The 16,655-nt window shown below is 59.2% G+C and overlaps 1 protein-coding gene across 7 annotated transcripts in view; it reads left to right on the plus strand.

Moving 5' to 3' along the window:
* Nucleotides 1-16,655, plus strand: part of PPARA (peroxisome proliferator activated receptor alpha) — a 45,042-nt gene that overhangs the window by 12,833 nt on the left and 15,554 nt on the right. For 4 of the 7 annotated variants that reach the window (XM_036300240.1, XM_036300237.1, XM_036300238.1 and 1 more), the window contains one exon: nucleotides 14,414-14,653. In XM_036300240.1, coding sequence (XP_036156133.1) covers nucleotides 14,446-14,653 — 208 coding nt within the window. In that variant the 5' untranslated portion in view covers nucleotides 14,414-14,445. Of the gene's footprint in view, nucleotides 1-7,581; nucleotides 8,953-12,603; nucleotides 13,877-14,413; nucleotides 14,654-16,655 lie in introns of those variants that run through there. The other 3 variants (XM_036300244.1, XM_036300239.1, XM_036300243.1) reach the window with 3 other exon arrangements.

A 16,655-nucleotide genomic window follows, 5' to 3' on the forward strand; every position in this document is an offset into this window, starting at 1 on the left:
GCTGGTAGAATTCTACGAGCTAATTCTAACGTTACATGGAAATGGGAGGCTCTCATGTGGTTAAAACAACTTTGAAAACGAGCATCGTTGGAGGACTTAGACTACCTGATTTCAAGAATTATTGTAGGCCCGCCGGCGTGGCTCAGTGGTTGAGTGTCAACCTATGAACCAGGAGGTCACAGTTTGATTCCCAGTCAAGGGCACTTGCCTGGGTTTCAGGCTCTGATCCCCAGTAGGGGGCGTGCAGGAGCCAGCCGATCGATGGTTCTTTCTCGTCATTGGTGTTTCTATCTCTCCCTTTCTCTCTGACATCAATAAAAATATATATTTTTAAAAAGAATTATTGTAGAGCTGCAGCAATCAAGACCATCTGGTATTGGTGTGAAAGTAGCCAAGTAGGTGAATGGAACAGAATAGCAAGTCCAGAAATGGGCCTCGCATAGATGGTCCGTTGATCTTCTACAAGGTGACGAGGCATAGCAGTGGGAAAAGGTAATCTTTTCAGCAAACAGTGCTGGGGTAATTGGATGGCAATATGCAAAACGGACCTCACCCCTCATCTCACACCAGATTGAAAAAGAAGAAGAAGGAAAACTTGCAGTGGCTCATGCACCTAATTGTAAGAGTTGAAACTATACCAGAAATCGCAGTGATTGGGGGTTTGGCAAAGATTACTTCTATATGATGCCAAAAGCATGAACAATAAAAGAAAGTGGGGCTTCATCAAAATGATAAACCTCCTTATCAAAAGACACTTAAGAAAATAAAAAGGCAAGCCACAGACTTAGAGAAAATATTTGCAAACCATATCCGATAAAGAACTTGTAGCTGGAATATATAAAGATCTCTTGGAATTCAATAAGATGGAGATAACCCAATTAATCATGAAAGCAAAGATCAGGAAAAATTGGGCTAAACTATTTAACGAAGGGCATTGGCTGGCCAGGAAGCCCATGAAAAGACGGCCCACATCACTGGTCATTAGGAAAACGCACGTTAATGGTGTAGACGTCACTGTTGGCAGAGAGAGGCCTGGGCACACTGACCGGAACGGCTAACATTGAGACAGCTGACCGAGTGTGGCTGAGGAGGTGGGGCGGCCGGAACTCTCATACACTGACGGTGGGAACGTGAAAAGTACAGCCACTTGGGAAAACGTTTTGGCAAATGGTACCGCTGATATCCTTATGAAGAGTATCACATACCTGAAAGAAGCCAGTGGGAAAAGGCTGCGCTGTATGATTCCAACTTTAAGACTCTCTGGAAAAGGCTACCCTATGGAGGCAGCACAAAGATGTGTGGTTGCCCGGGGTTAGGTGCAGGGATGAACAGGTGGAGCCCAGAGGGCTTTAGGGCAGGGAGCCTGCTCTGTGTGACGCGGTGGTGACGGGTGCGCGTCGTTATACATTTGTCCGAACCCACAGGATGAACAGCACTGCGAGTGACCTAATACAAACTCTGGACTTTGGTTAGTGACAATATTGACATTGGCTCATCGATAGTAACCACTGCCCCAGACTAACGCCAGTTGCTATGAATAGGAAAACTATGGAGCGGATGGAGGAGGGTCACAGGGACTTTTTGTACTTTCTACTCAATTTTTCTGTAAATCTACAACTTCTCTAAATAATCTGTACATATAAAAGCCTAATATGCAAACTATCCCCTCAGGAGTTCGACCGACCAGGAGTTCGATTGCTCGCTATGATGTGGGCTGACCACCAGGGGGTGGTGCGGAATGAAGGAAGGCCCCGGCCGGCAGCTGGCAGCCAGGGAAGGGAGGCAGATGCTAGGGACCCTACCCATGCACGGATTTCGTGCACTGAGCCTCTAGTAGTCTCATAATTAAAAATTAAAGTTAGGATGTATATATTATACTAGAGGTCCGGTGCATGAATTCATGCACAGGTGGTGTCCCTCCCGGCCGATCGGGGCTGTCTTGCCCAGTCCCAATCAGGGCCAGCTGGGGGGAGGGACCGCGGGAGGTTGGCTGGTCGCTGCGGAGGGACCGCAGGAAGTTGGCTGTGAGAGCGCACTGACTACCAGGGGGCAGCTCCTGCGTTGAGCATCTGCCCCCTGATGGTCCGTGCACGTCATAGCTACTGGCCAGTTGTCAAGTTATAACAGTCACTTAGGCTTTTATATATATAGATGCCTCAGAATAAGTCTAAAGACCTCTACTCAGAAAACTGATTGCATTATTGAGAGACATGAAAAAGAGCCCAAATAAATGGATGGATGTACCATGTTCATGGAGGAGACAAGCTGGCATTGGAAAGGGACCTGTTCTCTTTAGAAAGGCCTCGCGTGCCACACGAGGGATGCTGGCATCCAACATGGGACGTGTTTAAGTGAAAGGTGTGGACTCTCAGACCAATTACAGATGGTGTCGGTGCCCCTGCAGCCCCTAAATGCACCCCATCGATGGGTTGCCTCTTGCACGTGCCCCAACCAGGGCCCAGACTGGGGAGAAGCCTGCAACCCAGGTACGTGCCCTTGACCGGAATCGAACCCGGGACCCTTGACCGACACTCTATCCACTGAGCGGAACCGGCCAGGGCTTAGGTCCATTAATTTAAATAATGCGAGGGTTTTTGTGTGAGAAAGGGAACAGTGCTCAGAACGGGTGCTAGACTCAATCGGTCGATATTTACTGAACACCCGCCTGTGTGGGAGCGGAAGGTGGGCAGCGGGAACTCTTGTTAAGGAGAGAGATCTGTGGGCAGAAAAGGCCTGGCTGAACCCGTGCTCTGAGCTGTGGGGACACAGATGGACAGGGTCCTGCCCCGGGTGGATCCGGGCAGGCTTCCCGGAGGCAGTGGTACCTGGGCTTCCCCTGAAACGTGTGGGGATAGGAAGGGGATGGAGTGCGGAGGCTGGAAGGCATGCTGTGCGGTTGGAGAAGCTGAGTCGTCTCTTTTGGCCGGGATACAGGGTCTGCCCAGGGAAATGAGGGAGGTGGGTCCAGGCGCCATCAGACCTTGTGGGGACATGGACGCAGGCACAGCACTTCCCTTTCCCACAGCTGGTGGGACAGCTGGGAGCCTGGTGACCCCGTGCGTGGCTGGTGTGTTGAGGATGCGAAGTGTGGGGAGCTGCCCGCGGAGGGTGGGGGAGCTGGTGAGGTGCCCGCGGAGGGTGGGGGAGCTGAAGGGTGGCCTCTGAGAAGGTGACGACTGAAAGGCGAGAGAGTGGCTGCGACGCCAGGTTGGAGAGCGTCCCGGCAGAGCCGAGCGGGCAGCCAGCGGCCCTGGGGAGGGGCCCGGGCAAGTGTGACTGCGGAGGAATGTCCCGAGAGGAGAGGACAGGAGGTCCCAGGAGAGAGGTGGCAGCCGGTCACCATGGAGGCCCGGGGGGCGTTGCAAGGGCTCCGGGTGTCCGTCCTCTGTGAGAGCCGCCCTGGGAAGGCAGGTGCTCAGTGGGAAGTGACACGCATGTGACACACATGTGACATGCTGGGTTTAGCTTCGAAGTCTCCCTCTGGCTGTCGTCAGGGGCCGGGCAGAGCTGCAGGGCGTCTCCAGGCTGACGGGGCTGGTGGGGGTGTGATGGGAGGACCCCACTGCACGGGCAGGGACACCGTGGTCCAGCCTGGCCTTCGTGGAGCCGCGTGGCCTTGGATGGTGTCATCCTTGGTCTGTTTCCTTACCTGCAAGTCCAGGTATTTGGAACTGAGGCGGCTCAGAGAGGCCCCTAAGGAGGGGCGGAATGACTGTCCTTCAGGCTGTCCCCGGGGAGAGCTGGTGGGGCGAGCAGGTGAGGCTGTGGCAGGGGTGCAGGTGGGAGGGGCCAGGGGTGCAGGTGGGAGGGGGCAGGGGTCCAGGTGGGAGGGGCAGGGGTGCAGGTGGGAGGGGTAGGGGTGCAGGTGGGAGGGGCAGGGGTCCAGGTGGGAGGGGCAGGGGTCCAGGTGGGAGGGGCAGGGGTCCAGGTGGGAGGGGGCAGGGGTCCAGGTGGGAGGGGCAGGGGTCCAGGTGGGAGGGGGCAGGGGTCCAGGTGGGAGGGGGCAGGGGTCCAGGTGGGAGGCGGTGATGCCCGGTGCCAGGTGGAGACCGATGGATGCCAGTGACTTAAGAGGGAAACGGACTTATTCAGCGCAAACTGGCTGCCCGCAGGGCCCCACGCTGTCACTCTGCAGCCGAGGGAGGCCAAGGTCACCCCAGGGCGTGCTGGACAGCTGTTCCCGCCTCCCGTACGCGCCCGGCTGGCAGGGTGGCCGGGCGCCTGCTGCACCGAAGCCCGTGGCGGCCCAGGCCCCTCCACGCTCCGCACTCGGCCCAGTGGGAGCGCAAGTCAGTCCCGGAAACAGGACGGTCCTCCCCGCACGGGGCTCGGAGCGGAGCCCGCCGGCCCCTCCTGGTTTCACCGAGAGCAGCGGGGAGCTCACTCCTTTTATGGCAGATGCTCTGCTCCCCATTTCTGTAGAAATGGGCTTGTCCCCCAAGCGGAGCGGCTGCCGCAGAAGCCGCCTGGTGTGTTGTTAGCGACGGTCGCTAAGCGTCTGAACCGTATCGAGCTGCTTGGCATCCGCGCGCAGGAGGTTTTGTTTCTGTTTGTTTTTTAAAAATGTATTTATTGATTTCAGAGAGGGAGGGAGAGAGAGAGATAGAAATATCAATGATGAGAGAGAATCATGGATCGGCTGCCTCCTGCATGCCCCCTACTAGGGACGGAGCCTGCAACCCGGGCCTGTGCCCTTGGCCAAATCGCACCCAGGACTCTTCAGTCCGCAGCCGACGCGCTATCCGCTGAGCCACACCGGCCAGGCCTGCTTCTGTTCTTTCACTGCCTGTTCACTGGGTGCTCCGTGTTCCTTCCTGGGTCGTGGTGAATGGGGTGGAGCCGTGTTGAGCTGGGAACCTCTGTTCCCAGCAGGAAGGCGTGGGCCGGTCCCTGCTGGCCCCCGACACAGCGAGGCCCAGTGCTGCCCGCAGCGAGGCTGGGCGCCCGGGAACCAGCCTCGGATGCCGCCTGGGCACCTGGAGGCAGGGATTCGATTGCCGGGTCTTCCCCGCGGGGTCCCCCTGAAACGAGGTGCTCAGGTGGGAACCCCGAGCTCCCACCTCCCATTTGGACACGGCAGGGCGTGGACAGGGTCCTTGAAGTCTCGTGTCAGAGAAACAGCAACGCCGTGGGCTGTTTCAGACGAGAGAAGGAAGGAGGGCCCGCACAGCACCCGGCCCGGGCCCGGGGCGAAGGGCCATGCTGTCCGGCGGTACCGGGCCTGGCGGATCTGAGGGTGATTAGCATGTCTGTTACAGTTACTGACCTGACAAGGGGACTGTGTGTGAGAGCATGTCCTGCTCACAGCACACACACACGCACACACACACACACGCACACACGCACACACACACACACACACACACACGGGCTCCCTGCCTATCGAGAAGACGCAAATGATAGGCCAAAGGGTAGAGTATCTATTGTGAGTGAATGTGGGTAAAGGGGTGACTGTTCCTTGTTCTATTGTGTGTGTGTTGCAACTTAAGAGAAAGTTCTTCCAAATAAAAAGTTAAAAGCAAACAGCTGAGCCACGAGGGCAGTGTCGACACCTGGATCCGAGCCACGCCTGTGGCCGCGTGGGAACTGCGGGAATGAGGAGCAGCTCAGCTGTTCTTAAGTGTCTCCCCCGACTGACCTCCTGTTCGCACGTCTTTAAATGAAGCTTTTTCAGTTTTGAGAAAATTGCGGGTTCACATGCAGCTCAGAACTAGTACAGGGGGGCCCGGGCCTTCACCCCGCTCCCCCGGCGGCGACGTCCTGCGGAACAGTGACCGGCATCCCAGCCAGGGCGTGGGCTCGGGCCGCGGACACGGAACATGGTCCTCACCCAGCGGCCCCTCGGTGCCCGCCCTCCCGCGGCCCTTCCTGGTCCCTGGCCACCGATCCCTGCCCATCACCTCATCACTCAAGAAAGCTGTGCCCTGCCGGCGCGGCTCAGCGGCTGAGCGTCAGCCTGTGAACCAGGAGGTCACAGTTCGATTCCCGGTCAGGGCACAGGCCCAGGCTGCGGGCTCGATCCTGTGTGGGGCGTGCAGGAGGCAGCCGATCCACGATTCTCTCTCATCATCGATGTCTCTCTTTCTCTCTCTCCCCCTTCCTCTCTGAAATTAATAAAGAAATGTATAAAGAAGAAAAATTTTTAAAAGTTACGTAATGAGCCACAAGGCAGGGGCCCTCGGGGTTGGCGTTTTTCACTCAGCATTACCCCGTGAGCCCCCGGGCCGTTGGTTGTATGGATGCCTGAGTTGGCTCGACCCCTCGCCTATCGGAGGACATCGGGGTGGTCTCTGGTTTGGGGTCGTTGCAGATGAAGCTGCCGTGAGCATTTGTGAGGCTCTCAGGTTCTGTGCTCGCGTCCCTGTGGCGAGGTGGCCGACACGCCGTACATCGCCGGTTGCAGCGCGCAGTCCCGTGGCCGCTGGACGCCCAGGGCTGAGCCACCACTGCCGCGGCCTCAGTTTAGAATGCTTTCACCGCCCCTGAGAGAAACCGCACACCCAGCCCTCCAGCCCCAGCCCAGGCGGCCGCCAGTCTCCTTTCTGTCTGCTTCGCCGATCTTAGGCATTGCGTGTAAATGGACTCAAGTGGCACGGGGTCTGTGACTGGCTTCTTTCCCTGAACATAACGATCAAGACTTCATTTCCTTTCATCGCCAAAAACATTGTATGGAGCCCTAGCCGGTTTGGCTTGGTGGATAGAGCATTGGCCTGTGAACCAAAGGGCCCTGGGTTCGATTCCGGTCAAAGGCAGATGCCGGGGCTGTGGGCTCCATCCCTGGTAGGGGCGTGCAGGAGGCAGCCGATCAATGATTCTCTCTCATTATGGATGTTTCTCTCTCTCTCCCTCTCCCTTCCTCTCTGAAATCAATAAAAACATATCATATATAGACTAGAGGCCTGATGCACGAAATTTGTGCGAGGGGCTCTGCCCTTGCAGCTGCGGCAGCTTGCCTCAGCCCTCCTAGCCCTGGCTTCGTCCGGAAGGTCGTCCGGAAGGACGTCTGGAAGGTCGTCTGGCTGTCCTGTCTAATTAGCATATTATGCTTCTATTATTATAGATATGTGTATATATATATGTATGAATATGTATTATATGTGTATGTATGTATATATATTGTGTGGAAGTCGCACACTTTACCTTCCCATCTATGCTGGCGCACATCTGGTGGCTCCGACTGTTCGGCTGTGGTGAAGCGTGCGGCTGTGAGGGCTCATGGGAAGGACGTGTGCTTCCGTCCCCCCAGCGGTAGGATTGCTGCATCCCAGGGTGACTGTGACCTTTCTGAGGGGCTGCCGGACCGTCCTGCAATGGCTCCGTCTTCTTGGTCTCGCCGGCCTCGTGGGAGACTCCGTTTCTCTCCACGTCTTTGCCGGCTCTGGGTACTGCCTGTCTGGGGGTTCCCGCCATCCTGGGGGGGCGCCGGTGTCTCGCGGTGGTTCTGACGCGCATCTCCCGAGTGGCGGACGCTGAGTGTGGTTTCCCGTGCCTGTGGCCGTGGGTAGGTCTCCTGGGGAGAACGTCTGTGCGAATCCTCCGCCCGGTTTTCAATCGGGATGTTTGCCTTTTTGGGGCGGAGCTGCGAGAGTTCTTCACAGGCTCTGAATGCAAGTCTCTTGTCCGATGTGTAATTTGCGAGTCTCTTCTCCCATGTGATGCGTTGTCTTTACTCTCGTGATGGTAGGTGCCCCGGCAGGGGGTGCTCGTGTTGGGCACGGTCAGGGCTCAGGTGCCCGCCCATCAGCTCCCTGGTGGCGGTGGGCACACTGCTTTTGTCGCGAGCGCAGGACTTCTCTGCCCAAGGAGGTGGGTGTGTTCTGCTGGGTGCGACTCCCCCTCCTGACTTGATGGTCCCGCTGGTGACCGTCAGCTTCACCCGAAACGAAGGCCCAGCCCGTCGCTTGTGTGATCTGTTTCCGCCAAAGCCCATGGGGCCTGCCAGGCCCTGGTCCTTCGTTGCTTCTCTGTCACGTGCCTGGCAAACGCTCCGGCGTCCCCCGCCCCCGCATTGCTGGGGTGCTGTCCATATGGGCCGTGCTCCCGTTAAATGTGAATCTCGCCTCCACCGACTTAATCTGGGACAAGCTTAGCGCACTCGCACTTCTCTGGGACCCACAGTGGCAGCTTCCTCTGGGTCCCTGTCGCCTCCGCAGAGCGATCGCTGCGGGATTTAGCGCACTGAGCCGCTCTCAGGTGGAGGGAGCACGCGGTAGGGAAGGAGGGACACACCCCAGGGTGGGGCCGTGCGGTTGGCGGGCGGGCGTGTTCCTGGGAACCCGCTGGGAGCATGCTTTTTGCACATTTAAATAAAGAGACAGAGGCTGTCCGCTCCTCTCCTGTGCCATTCCGGCTTGTCACCCATTTCCACGTACCAGGTTCTTCCGACAGCATGCCAGCGCCTCGGGCATTGCTGGGAAGGTTCTAGGTAGTGTGGCCAGGCCCTCGTGCCGGGCGCAGGGTCCACCACGCGCCTGGTGTGACTCACTCAAACTCGGCGGGCCTGGCTCGCACCGTGCCCGCTCCGGCATCCCCTCTGTTTTCCGTGTGTCTCGTCGCCGTTTCTGCGGTTGGTGAGCCTGTTAATCATTGGGCGGTGGTAATGATTAATCAGGTTCCGCGAATTCCTGGTGCCCGGCGAGGGCACAGGGGCCGTTTGGCATTTTTTTGTGGATGTTGAAATGTTACTTTAAACCCTAGGCCAGCACATTAAGCTACAAGGCTTCTAAGTCTTAAGCCTAACGTCTAAGACGCACCGGAGAAGCGTCAGGACTGGGACAAGGCCGTGGTGAGAGCAGCGGGAAAGGGCTTCGGTGCGAGCCGTCCTGCCTGCCGCGCACACGTTCTCCCGCACAGACGCCCGCCTCGGCCCCCATCCGCCGGCGAGGTCTCCCGGGCCAGCGTGGCAAAGCAGAGGCCATCGGTTTCTACGAGACGGCACTGCCGAGCTGCGAGGTGACAATCCCACAGGGTTTACAGCACAGGAAACTAGGGCGGGCGACAGAGCCACAGGAGCAGAGGGAGCGCTAACGACTGCGACCTTTACCTGACCTGTGAGCGAAATCCGGGATCTGAGTGTGAACGTCCGTCCGTGTCCCGTGGCATCTGTCCTCCTCCCGGGTATCGGGTCGCAGGCGCAGAGCAGGGCTCCACAGCTGGGACAGTGCCGAGCTGTTATTGAACATTTTTAAAAAAATATATATTTTATTGATTTTTTAAGAGAGGAAGGGAGAGGGATAGAGAGTTAGAAACATCGATGAGAGAGAAACATCAATCAGCTGCCTCCTGCACACCCCCTACTGGGAATGTTCCTGCAACCAAGGTGCATGCCCTTGACCGGAATCGAGCCTGGGACCCTTCAGTCCGCAGGCCGACGCCCTATCCACTGAGCCAAACCGGTCAGGGCTTAACATTTAATTTCAGAAAAGCCTTCGGGGTCCCAGGAAGCTCCCGTGGGGAGACAAAGCGGGCAGAGGCGGCGCCGCCCACTAGCCGGCCCTGGGGGCTCTCTCCGTCTTCTGGTCTAGGGGTGGGGAGCCTTTTCCGCCCAGGGCCATGTGGGTATTTATAACATCATCCCGGCCATACCCAGGTACCACCTTACTCACTCGCCTGCTCTGTGTGGTCACACATCTCATTCACTCACCCCTGATGCCGTGGCAGGGCCAGACCGAATGAGGCCCGCGGGCCGGACGCTCCCCACCCCTGGTCTCTTCCAACCAGAGGGTGAAACTGCCTTCCTTTCTTCAAAGCTCCTCACTTCCTTTACCGCTGAGCCTTCCCGGCTTCTCTCTCTGCGCTGCCCCGGTGGAGAGCCCGCCTCTGCGCAGGGCCTGTGGTGACGTGTGCGTGCGGTCCCGTGGAACAGGCCTCTCCCCGCGGATAGAGGTGTTCATCGGCGTCACCTCTGCCCCCTCCCTGCCGAGGAGGGACTTGCCTCGCTGTGAGGCTTGGATCCCCGCCCTCTGCCCCTCGAATGCTTTGCTTTTCACTCCCGCCACGTGATGGTCACCCCGCCGGTGTCTGACCGCCTTCCCGAGGTGGACGCCGACTTCTGCTCTGGGCGCCTTCTCGCTCTGTTGTCTTTGGAGGCTGAGCCAGGGCGCGTCTGGGTGAGTCGCAGGCAGACCTTCGCCTGGTTCTGGTGGCGCAGGCACTGCTGGGCACCTCTGTGCCAGGCACGGCGCAGCGCCAGGAGCCCAGCGCCCGCTGCCTCGCGGGGATTGTCCTGGACGTGAGCTGACACCATTCGCAAAACATGCCCGCCCCCGGGAACGCAGTGCACGGCCCAGTGGAGACGGACGTGGCCCCGGGCCAATCGGGCTCTCCCAGCATGGAGCTGCGTGGGAACCAGCGGAGGCTGCCCCGCCCTCCGTGGCTGCAGCTCATGGGCCTGATCTTCCCAAAAGCAGATGCCTCCGTGTGAAAGGTGTCCCCTCGATGTTAAGTACGTCCCCTGTGTTCACCTTCCTGTGCTTAGGGGACAGAGAGCGGGAATCAGTCTGTCTCTCTCTCTCTTTCCTTCTCTCTCTCTCTCTCTCTCTCTCTCTCTCTCTCTCCCTTTCTTTCCGTTTCCCTTTTTTGCTTTGTTTGGTTAATCCTCACTCGAGGACATTTTTCCATTGATTTTTAGGGAGAGTGGAAGAGAGAGGGAAAGAGAGAGGAACATCGATGTGAGAGAGACACGTTGATTGGTTGCCTCCTGCACAAGCCCCAACCAAGGGCCTGGGCCAGGGAGGAGCCTGAAACTGAGGCACGTGCCCTTGACCGGGATGGAACCCGGGACCCTTGGGTCCGCAGGCCGACACTCTGTCCACTGAGCCACACCGGCCAGGCCAGGGCTGTTTCCTTTTTGTAATGCTCTGGCGTTCTGCGTGCCCTGCTTGGTGGTTCTCAGAGGAGCTCTTTCATGGGTCAGTGTTCGGTCACTAAGACCTACAGCAGCACTTCTGAGGCCCACACTGCGTTTCGGAGGCGCAGGAGGCGGCTCTGCCGTGGCCGTGGCAGCTCAGGAAAGCGGGCGGGGAGCCCTGGGCCTCGGTCACCGCAGGAGTGCCGGGAGCAGAACGCCCACTTTTGCCGGGACCGGGCCGTGGCCAGCTCTCCCGGCGCCCCCTTCACGGCCCTGGGCTGGGAGAGCTCCGCCCTGGGCCAAGGCCCGGTTCAGCCCCATTTGCATTCAGGATTCTCCTCCAGGCACTGGGCTCGAGCCTGGGCCGTCCTGTGTCGCGCTGCTTGGTGCCTCCCAAGCGCTGGGCCGGGACCCAGGGCCAGGCCGGGTGCGCCCCACACACGGGCAGGGGCGCGCTCCCCATGGTAGACGCAGAGCGGGCAGCCCTGGGATGTTTCTGCACCCCGAGGGGAGGCGAGAGCCGCTGGGAGCCGGGGCCCAGGACAGGCCGGAGCGCGGGGAGGCGGTGGCTGTGAGCCATGCTGCTCTCACCTGGACCCTTCCTGCCCCCTCTCCTCCGGAAGCACCGGGGCCGGAGCAGAGGCTCAGGGACGCATGGAAAGAGGCCGGGACGGCGTGGCCGCTCTGCCCGGGGTTTCTCCATCTGGCGCTTCTTCCGCAGTGAGGCCCACGCGTCTCTAGTTGAACCTCGGGTGGGCTTTCAAAGCCACGGAGCCCTGGCTGGTGTGGCTCAGTGGATAGAGCGGCGGCCTGCAGACAGAAGGGTCCCAGGTTTGATTCTGGTCAAGGCCACATGTCCAGGTTGTGGGTTTGATCCCCAGTTGGGGGTGTGCAGGAGGCAGCCCATCAATGATTCTCTCTCATCACTGATGTTTCTATCTCTCTCTCCCTCTCTCGGAAATTAATAAAAACGTATTTTTTTAAAAAAAGCAACAGAAAGTAGCCCTGGCTGGTGTGGCTCAGGGATTGGAGCGTCGACCCACACACTGAAGGGTCTCGGGTTCGATTGCCAGTCAAGGGCATGATCCTAGGTTGCAGGTTTGACCCCCAGCCCCAGTTGGGCGCATGCAGGAGGCAGCCAATGGATGTGTCTCCCTCACATCCATGTTTCTCTCTCTTTCCTCCCACCCCCTTCCACTCTCTCTAAAAATCAATGGAAAAAATATCCTCAGGTGAGGATTCACACAAAAAATGAAAAGCAACTGATTCTGGCCAGTGTGGCTCAGTGGTTGAGCATCAACTTGTGAACCAGGAGGTCGCAGTTTGGTTCCCGGTCAGGGCACATGCCCAGGTTGCAGGCTTGATCCCCAGTGTGGGGTGTGCAGGAGGCAGCCGATCAATGATTCTCTCTCATCATTGACGTTTGTTTCTCTCTCTCCCTCTCACTTCCTCTCTGAAATCAATAAAAAAAATATATTTTTTAAAAAGCAATTGAGCCCTAACCGGTGTGGCTCAGTGGATAGAGCGTCGGCCTGCAGACTGAAGGGTCCCAGGTTTGATTCTGGTCAAGGGCATGTTCCTTGGTTGCAGGCACATCCCCAGTGGGGGGTGTGCAGGAGGCAGCTGATCGATGCTTCTCTCTCATCGATGTTTCTAACTCTCTATCCCTCTCCCTTCGTCTCTGTAAAAAAAAAAAAAAAAAAAAAATCAATAAAATATATTTTTTTAAAAAAATGCAATTGAAAGTGAAATGATGAGAACTCAGAACATCCGAACTCCCGAGATGCAGCGGCCGGGAGCCTCACACTGTCCCGTTAGCCAAAGACCAGCCCCTGGTGCTCTGACGCTCCCGGCTGGACAAGTGTCCGCACTGGACGCTGCGAGGGCGCAGAGGTGGGTGGAGCCGGCGAGGTCTGGGCGTCCCCGGCCAGGGCCGCTGGTCGTCGTGGGCACAGGGGGCGGGGGCGCTGGCGCGGTCCGGCTGGAGACAGGTGCGCGGGCCAGAGGTGCCGAGGTGATGGGCCGTCGGTCTGGAGGGCGCAGGGCGTGGCTTCAGTGTTTGAGCAGAGGCCGGCCGGCCGGCCCGGGAGACACGCTGTTCGACTTTGTCCCCGTGTTCCTCCGCTCGGCACCATAACAGAGGACCACGGGGCCGGCGGCTCGGGCAGCAGGCAGCTCCTTCTTCACGGCCGGAGGCCCGAAGTCCGAGACCCGAGAGTCAGCGGCCTGGTGTCTCCGGAGGCCTCTCCGTGGCTTGCAGGCGGCGACCTCGCTGCCCGCCCACATCCCCGGGGTCTGTGAGTCCGATCCCCTCTTCTAAGCACACCGGTCAGGTTAGTCGGGGTCTACGTGGAAGACCTTTACTCTCGCCGCCGCCTCCTTGTCTCCGAGTCCGGCCACGGTCTGGGGCCGGGCTGGACCCCAGCGCCCGGATCGGGGGACACTGCTCAGCCCTGGCAGTGCCCAGGGGAGAACGTCCTTTCGCTTGTGAGTTGAACCCGTCTGGCTTTGTCGGACTCGCCTACTTGGATTTTCTAAACTCTGACGCGCCTGTTGCTGCTCAAGCATTCCGTGGGCGTGCCCACGTGACTGACCGAGGGTGCGGGAGGGCCCGTCGCGCTGTGCCGACCGCCGGCCCGTCCCTCCCGCTGCCCCCGGGCCCCAGCCTCAGCCCGCTGGCCTGCCTGTGTCCAGCAGGCTCCGACCCGCTGCTTCCCCCCTGGACCTTGGCACTGGCTGTCGATTTCCTGGGACACTGTCCCCCGACCCCTCCACAGCTCACCCCGCCTTCCTTCCGCTCTCACTGTCCCCATCGGCGGCCGCCCCCGGGCGCCCGTGTGGACCGGAGTCTGTTTCCCGTCCGCCCTCCTGCGTCACCGTGTCCCTCCGACCTGCCGTCCACGTCTGTGTTTATTTGCTCGCCGTCTGTGTTCCCGGAGAGCAGGGACTTTGCCTCAGATCCGCGGCTTGAGCTCAGCACGCGGCGTGACTAGTGATGAAGGACTGCTTCCCGGCCGGTTGGCAAAGGTGCCTTAAACATTTTGTGTTTAAAGATTTTCATTTTCTTGGCTTGTCAAGACTCAAGCCGGGACCCAAGTGAGACACAGCCCAGCTCCCCCCCGCCCCCCCCTCTCCCCGCCCCCCACAGCCCTTTACGAAGCTGGGAGAGCTTTTCCAGAAACAGTGCCAGAAAGTCCAGTTCCACCGGCCGGCGCGGCTCATGGTGGAGCGTCGACCTGTGAACCGGGAGGTTATGGTTTGATTCCTGGTCAGGGCACAGCCCGGGTGGCGGGCTCGGTCCCCAGTGTGGGGCGTGCAGGAGGCAGCTGATCCATGAGTCTCTCTCATCACTGATGTTTCTCTCTCTCTCTCCCTCTCCCTTCCTCTCTCTCTAAAAAAATCAATAAAAACATTAAAAAAAAAAAAAGGCTGGAGCAGAGGCAAGGAGGTCCGCCCGTCCATGTGTGGAGCTGGGTCCAGGTGTCTCCCTCGGCAAGTGACGTTTCCGTAAGCGGACGCCGCGTCCCTCGGGTCCGTCTCACCGGCCGCTTCTCTCTCCTCCAGCTCCTCGCAGCGGGTCGGCGCCGCCGGGCAGGATGGTGGACACCGAGAGCCCGATCTGCTCCCTCTTCCCCCTCGAGGCCGACGACCTGGAGAACCCGCTCTCGGAAGAGTTCCTGCAGGAAATGGGCAGCATCCAGGACATGTCCCAGTCCCTCGGGGAGGACAGCTCCGGAAGCTTCAGCTTCACCGACTACCAGTACTTAGGCAGCGGCCCCGGGTCCGAGGGCTCCGTCATCACGGGTGAGTGTGTGGTTCCGGGAGCGCCTGTTTCTCCGCCGAGAAAAGGTGCCTTTAGCGGGGGGCTGGGCAGGGGGCGCATCTCCTGCCACGACAGTGACATCTTTCATGCGACGACTGTAGCCCTGCTTTTGCCCCTCTTGTATTCCCTGAAAACAGACACCCCTAGTGTGATAAAAATGGCTCCTTTTCAAAAAAAAATATTTTTATTGATTTCAGAGAGGAAGGGGGAAGGAGAGAGAGAAACATCAGTGATGAGAGAGAGTCATGGACCGGCTGCCTCCTGCACGCCCCCCGCTGGGGATCGAGCCCACAACCCGGGCACGTGCCTGACCGGGAATCGAACTGTGACCTCCCGGTTTCTAGGTCGATGCTCACCACTGAGCCACACCAGCTGGGCTGCTCCTTTTTAAACCTGGACAGGTACATGAGCCAGCTCCCGCTTCCCGGGTTAAGAGCAACAAGGCCCCCCGCCAGCATGACTCAGTGGTTAGAGTGTGCCCTGCGGGCTGAGGAGTCAGGGGCTCAATTCCCTGTCAAGGGCACATGCCTGGGTTGCACATTTAATCCCCATCCCTGGTCTGGGCGTGTGCAGGAGGCAGTCAATCAGTGTGTCTTTGTCACATGGATCTCTCTCTCTCTCTCTCTCTCTCTCTCTCTCTCTCTCTCTCCCCCCCTCCTTCCCTCCCTCCCCCTGCCCTCCCCTTCCCTTCCACTCTTTCTAAAAATCAGTGGAAAAAAATGCCCTCCCTCCTTGGCTGAGGACTAACAACCACAATAGAAGTAGAACTCGGGTCTGTCCGGTGGCCTGCGTGTTTGCGGGCAGGGACCTGGGCAAATGCCTCGTTCCGTAGGCAGCGGCGAGGCCGCCCCATCACGTGCTGTGAGCAGCTGCTGGTCTGAAGGGCCGTCGGGGCTGGGCTGGCACGGGGCTCCCTGCGGAAGTGGTCTTGGGTGGGGACCGGAGCAGGTGGACTCGGAGCAGCGAGGAGCGGCAGCTGTGGCTGGGAACGGGCCTGGGTGCGGTTCCCGCCTGAGAGGGGGACACGGGGGCCTGGGGGAGTCCCGAGAAGGGTCTCCGTGGCCACGTCTGGGGAGGGTCTCAGGCCCTTTCCCTCCCCGGCTCCTCTCTGCTGAGTTCTTGGCCTGGAGCACGCTCCCGACGGTCTTCTCTTCTCGCTCATTCCCGCTCCTGGAAGGTGGTTTCCGTGACCTTACCCGCGGGAAGTGCTATTCGCGGGGAAGACCTGCGTGCAGACGGCATGGGGAGTGCGTGCTCTGAACGCCCCCCCCACCCCCCTCCAGCTCCCCTGGGCACTGGGGGCAGACGCTGCTGACAGGAGCGGCAGGAGGGTCTGTGGGGCTGCGAGGGGCGGGGGTGGGACAGCCAGGAACAGGAGCAGGGTGGGGGGAGCATCTTCTCATTCACGCACCTGCCTTGCATCTCCTTGGTGAAGCTTCTGTTCAGATCTCAGCCCGGGTTCAGGCTGAGCTGTCTTCCTGCTCTGGCTGCTGCGGGCGTACTCGGGGCCTGAGTACTCTCATTAGCTGCGGGATTTAGACCTTCCCCCCGAGTCTGGGCTTGTCTTATCGGGGCCTTTCCAGGAGCCTGACGCCCTGGGTGGGACCACGTCCGCCGACCAGAGCTGTGTTCCTCGCGGACCTGCTCTGCGTCAGACCCGAGGAACCCGTGTCTGACCCACAGTCGCGTCCGGAAGTCTGCGTTCTTAGGGTTGCGTGGCGTGTGAGACTCCCGTGGCTCGTTCTTGTCTCTGATCTACGCTCTTTCCTCTCCTTCTCTTGCATCTGTCATTGTTCCAGCGCCTCCCCTCGGTGACCTTGGCACCTTTGTCCGGCATCGGCCGCCCATAGGTGTGGGTCTGTTTCTGGACCCTCTGTTCCGTTCCATGGATGCGTGTGTCTCATTTGACACCAATACCACAGGTTCCCGAGGTCGGGGAGCAGAAGTCCTCCAGCTTGATTCTTCTCTCCTGAAGACGTTTGA

The sequence above is a fragment of the Myotis myotis genome, unplaced genomic scaffold (assembly GCF_014108235.1).
Source record: "Myotis myotis isolate mMyoMyo1 unplaced genomic scaffold, mMyoMyo1.p scaffold_m19_p_3, whole genome shotgun sequence".
NCBI lineage: Eukaryota > Metazoa > Chordata > Mammalia > Chiroptera > Vespertilionidae > Myotis > Myotis myotis.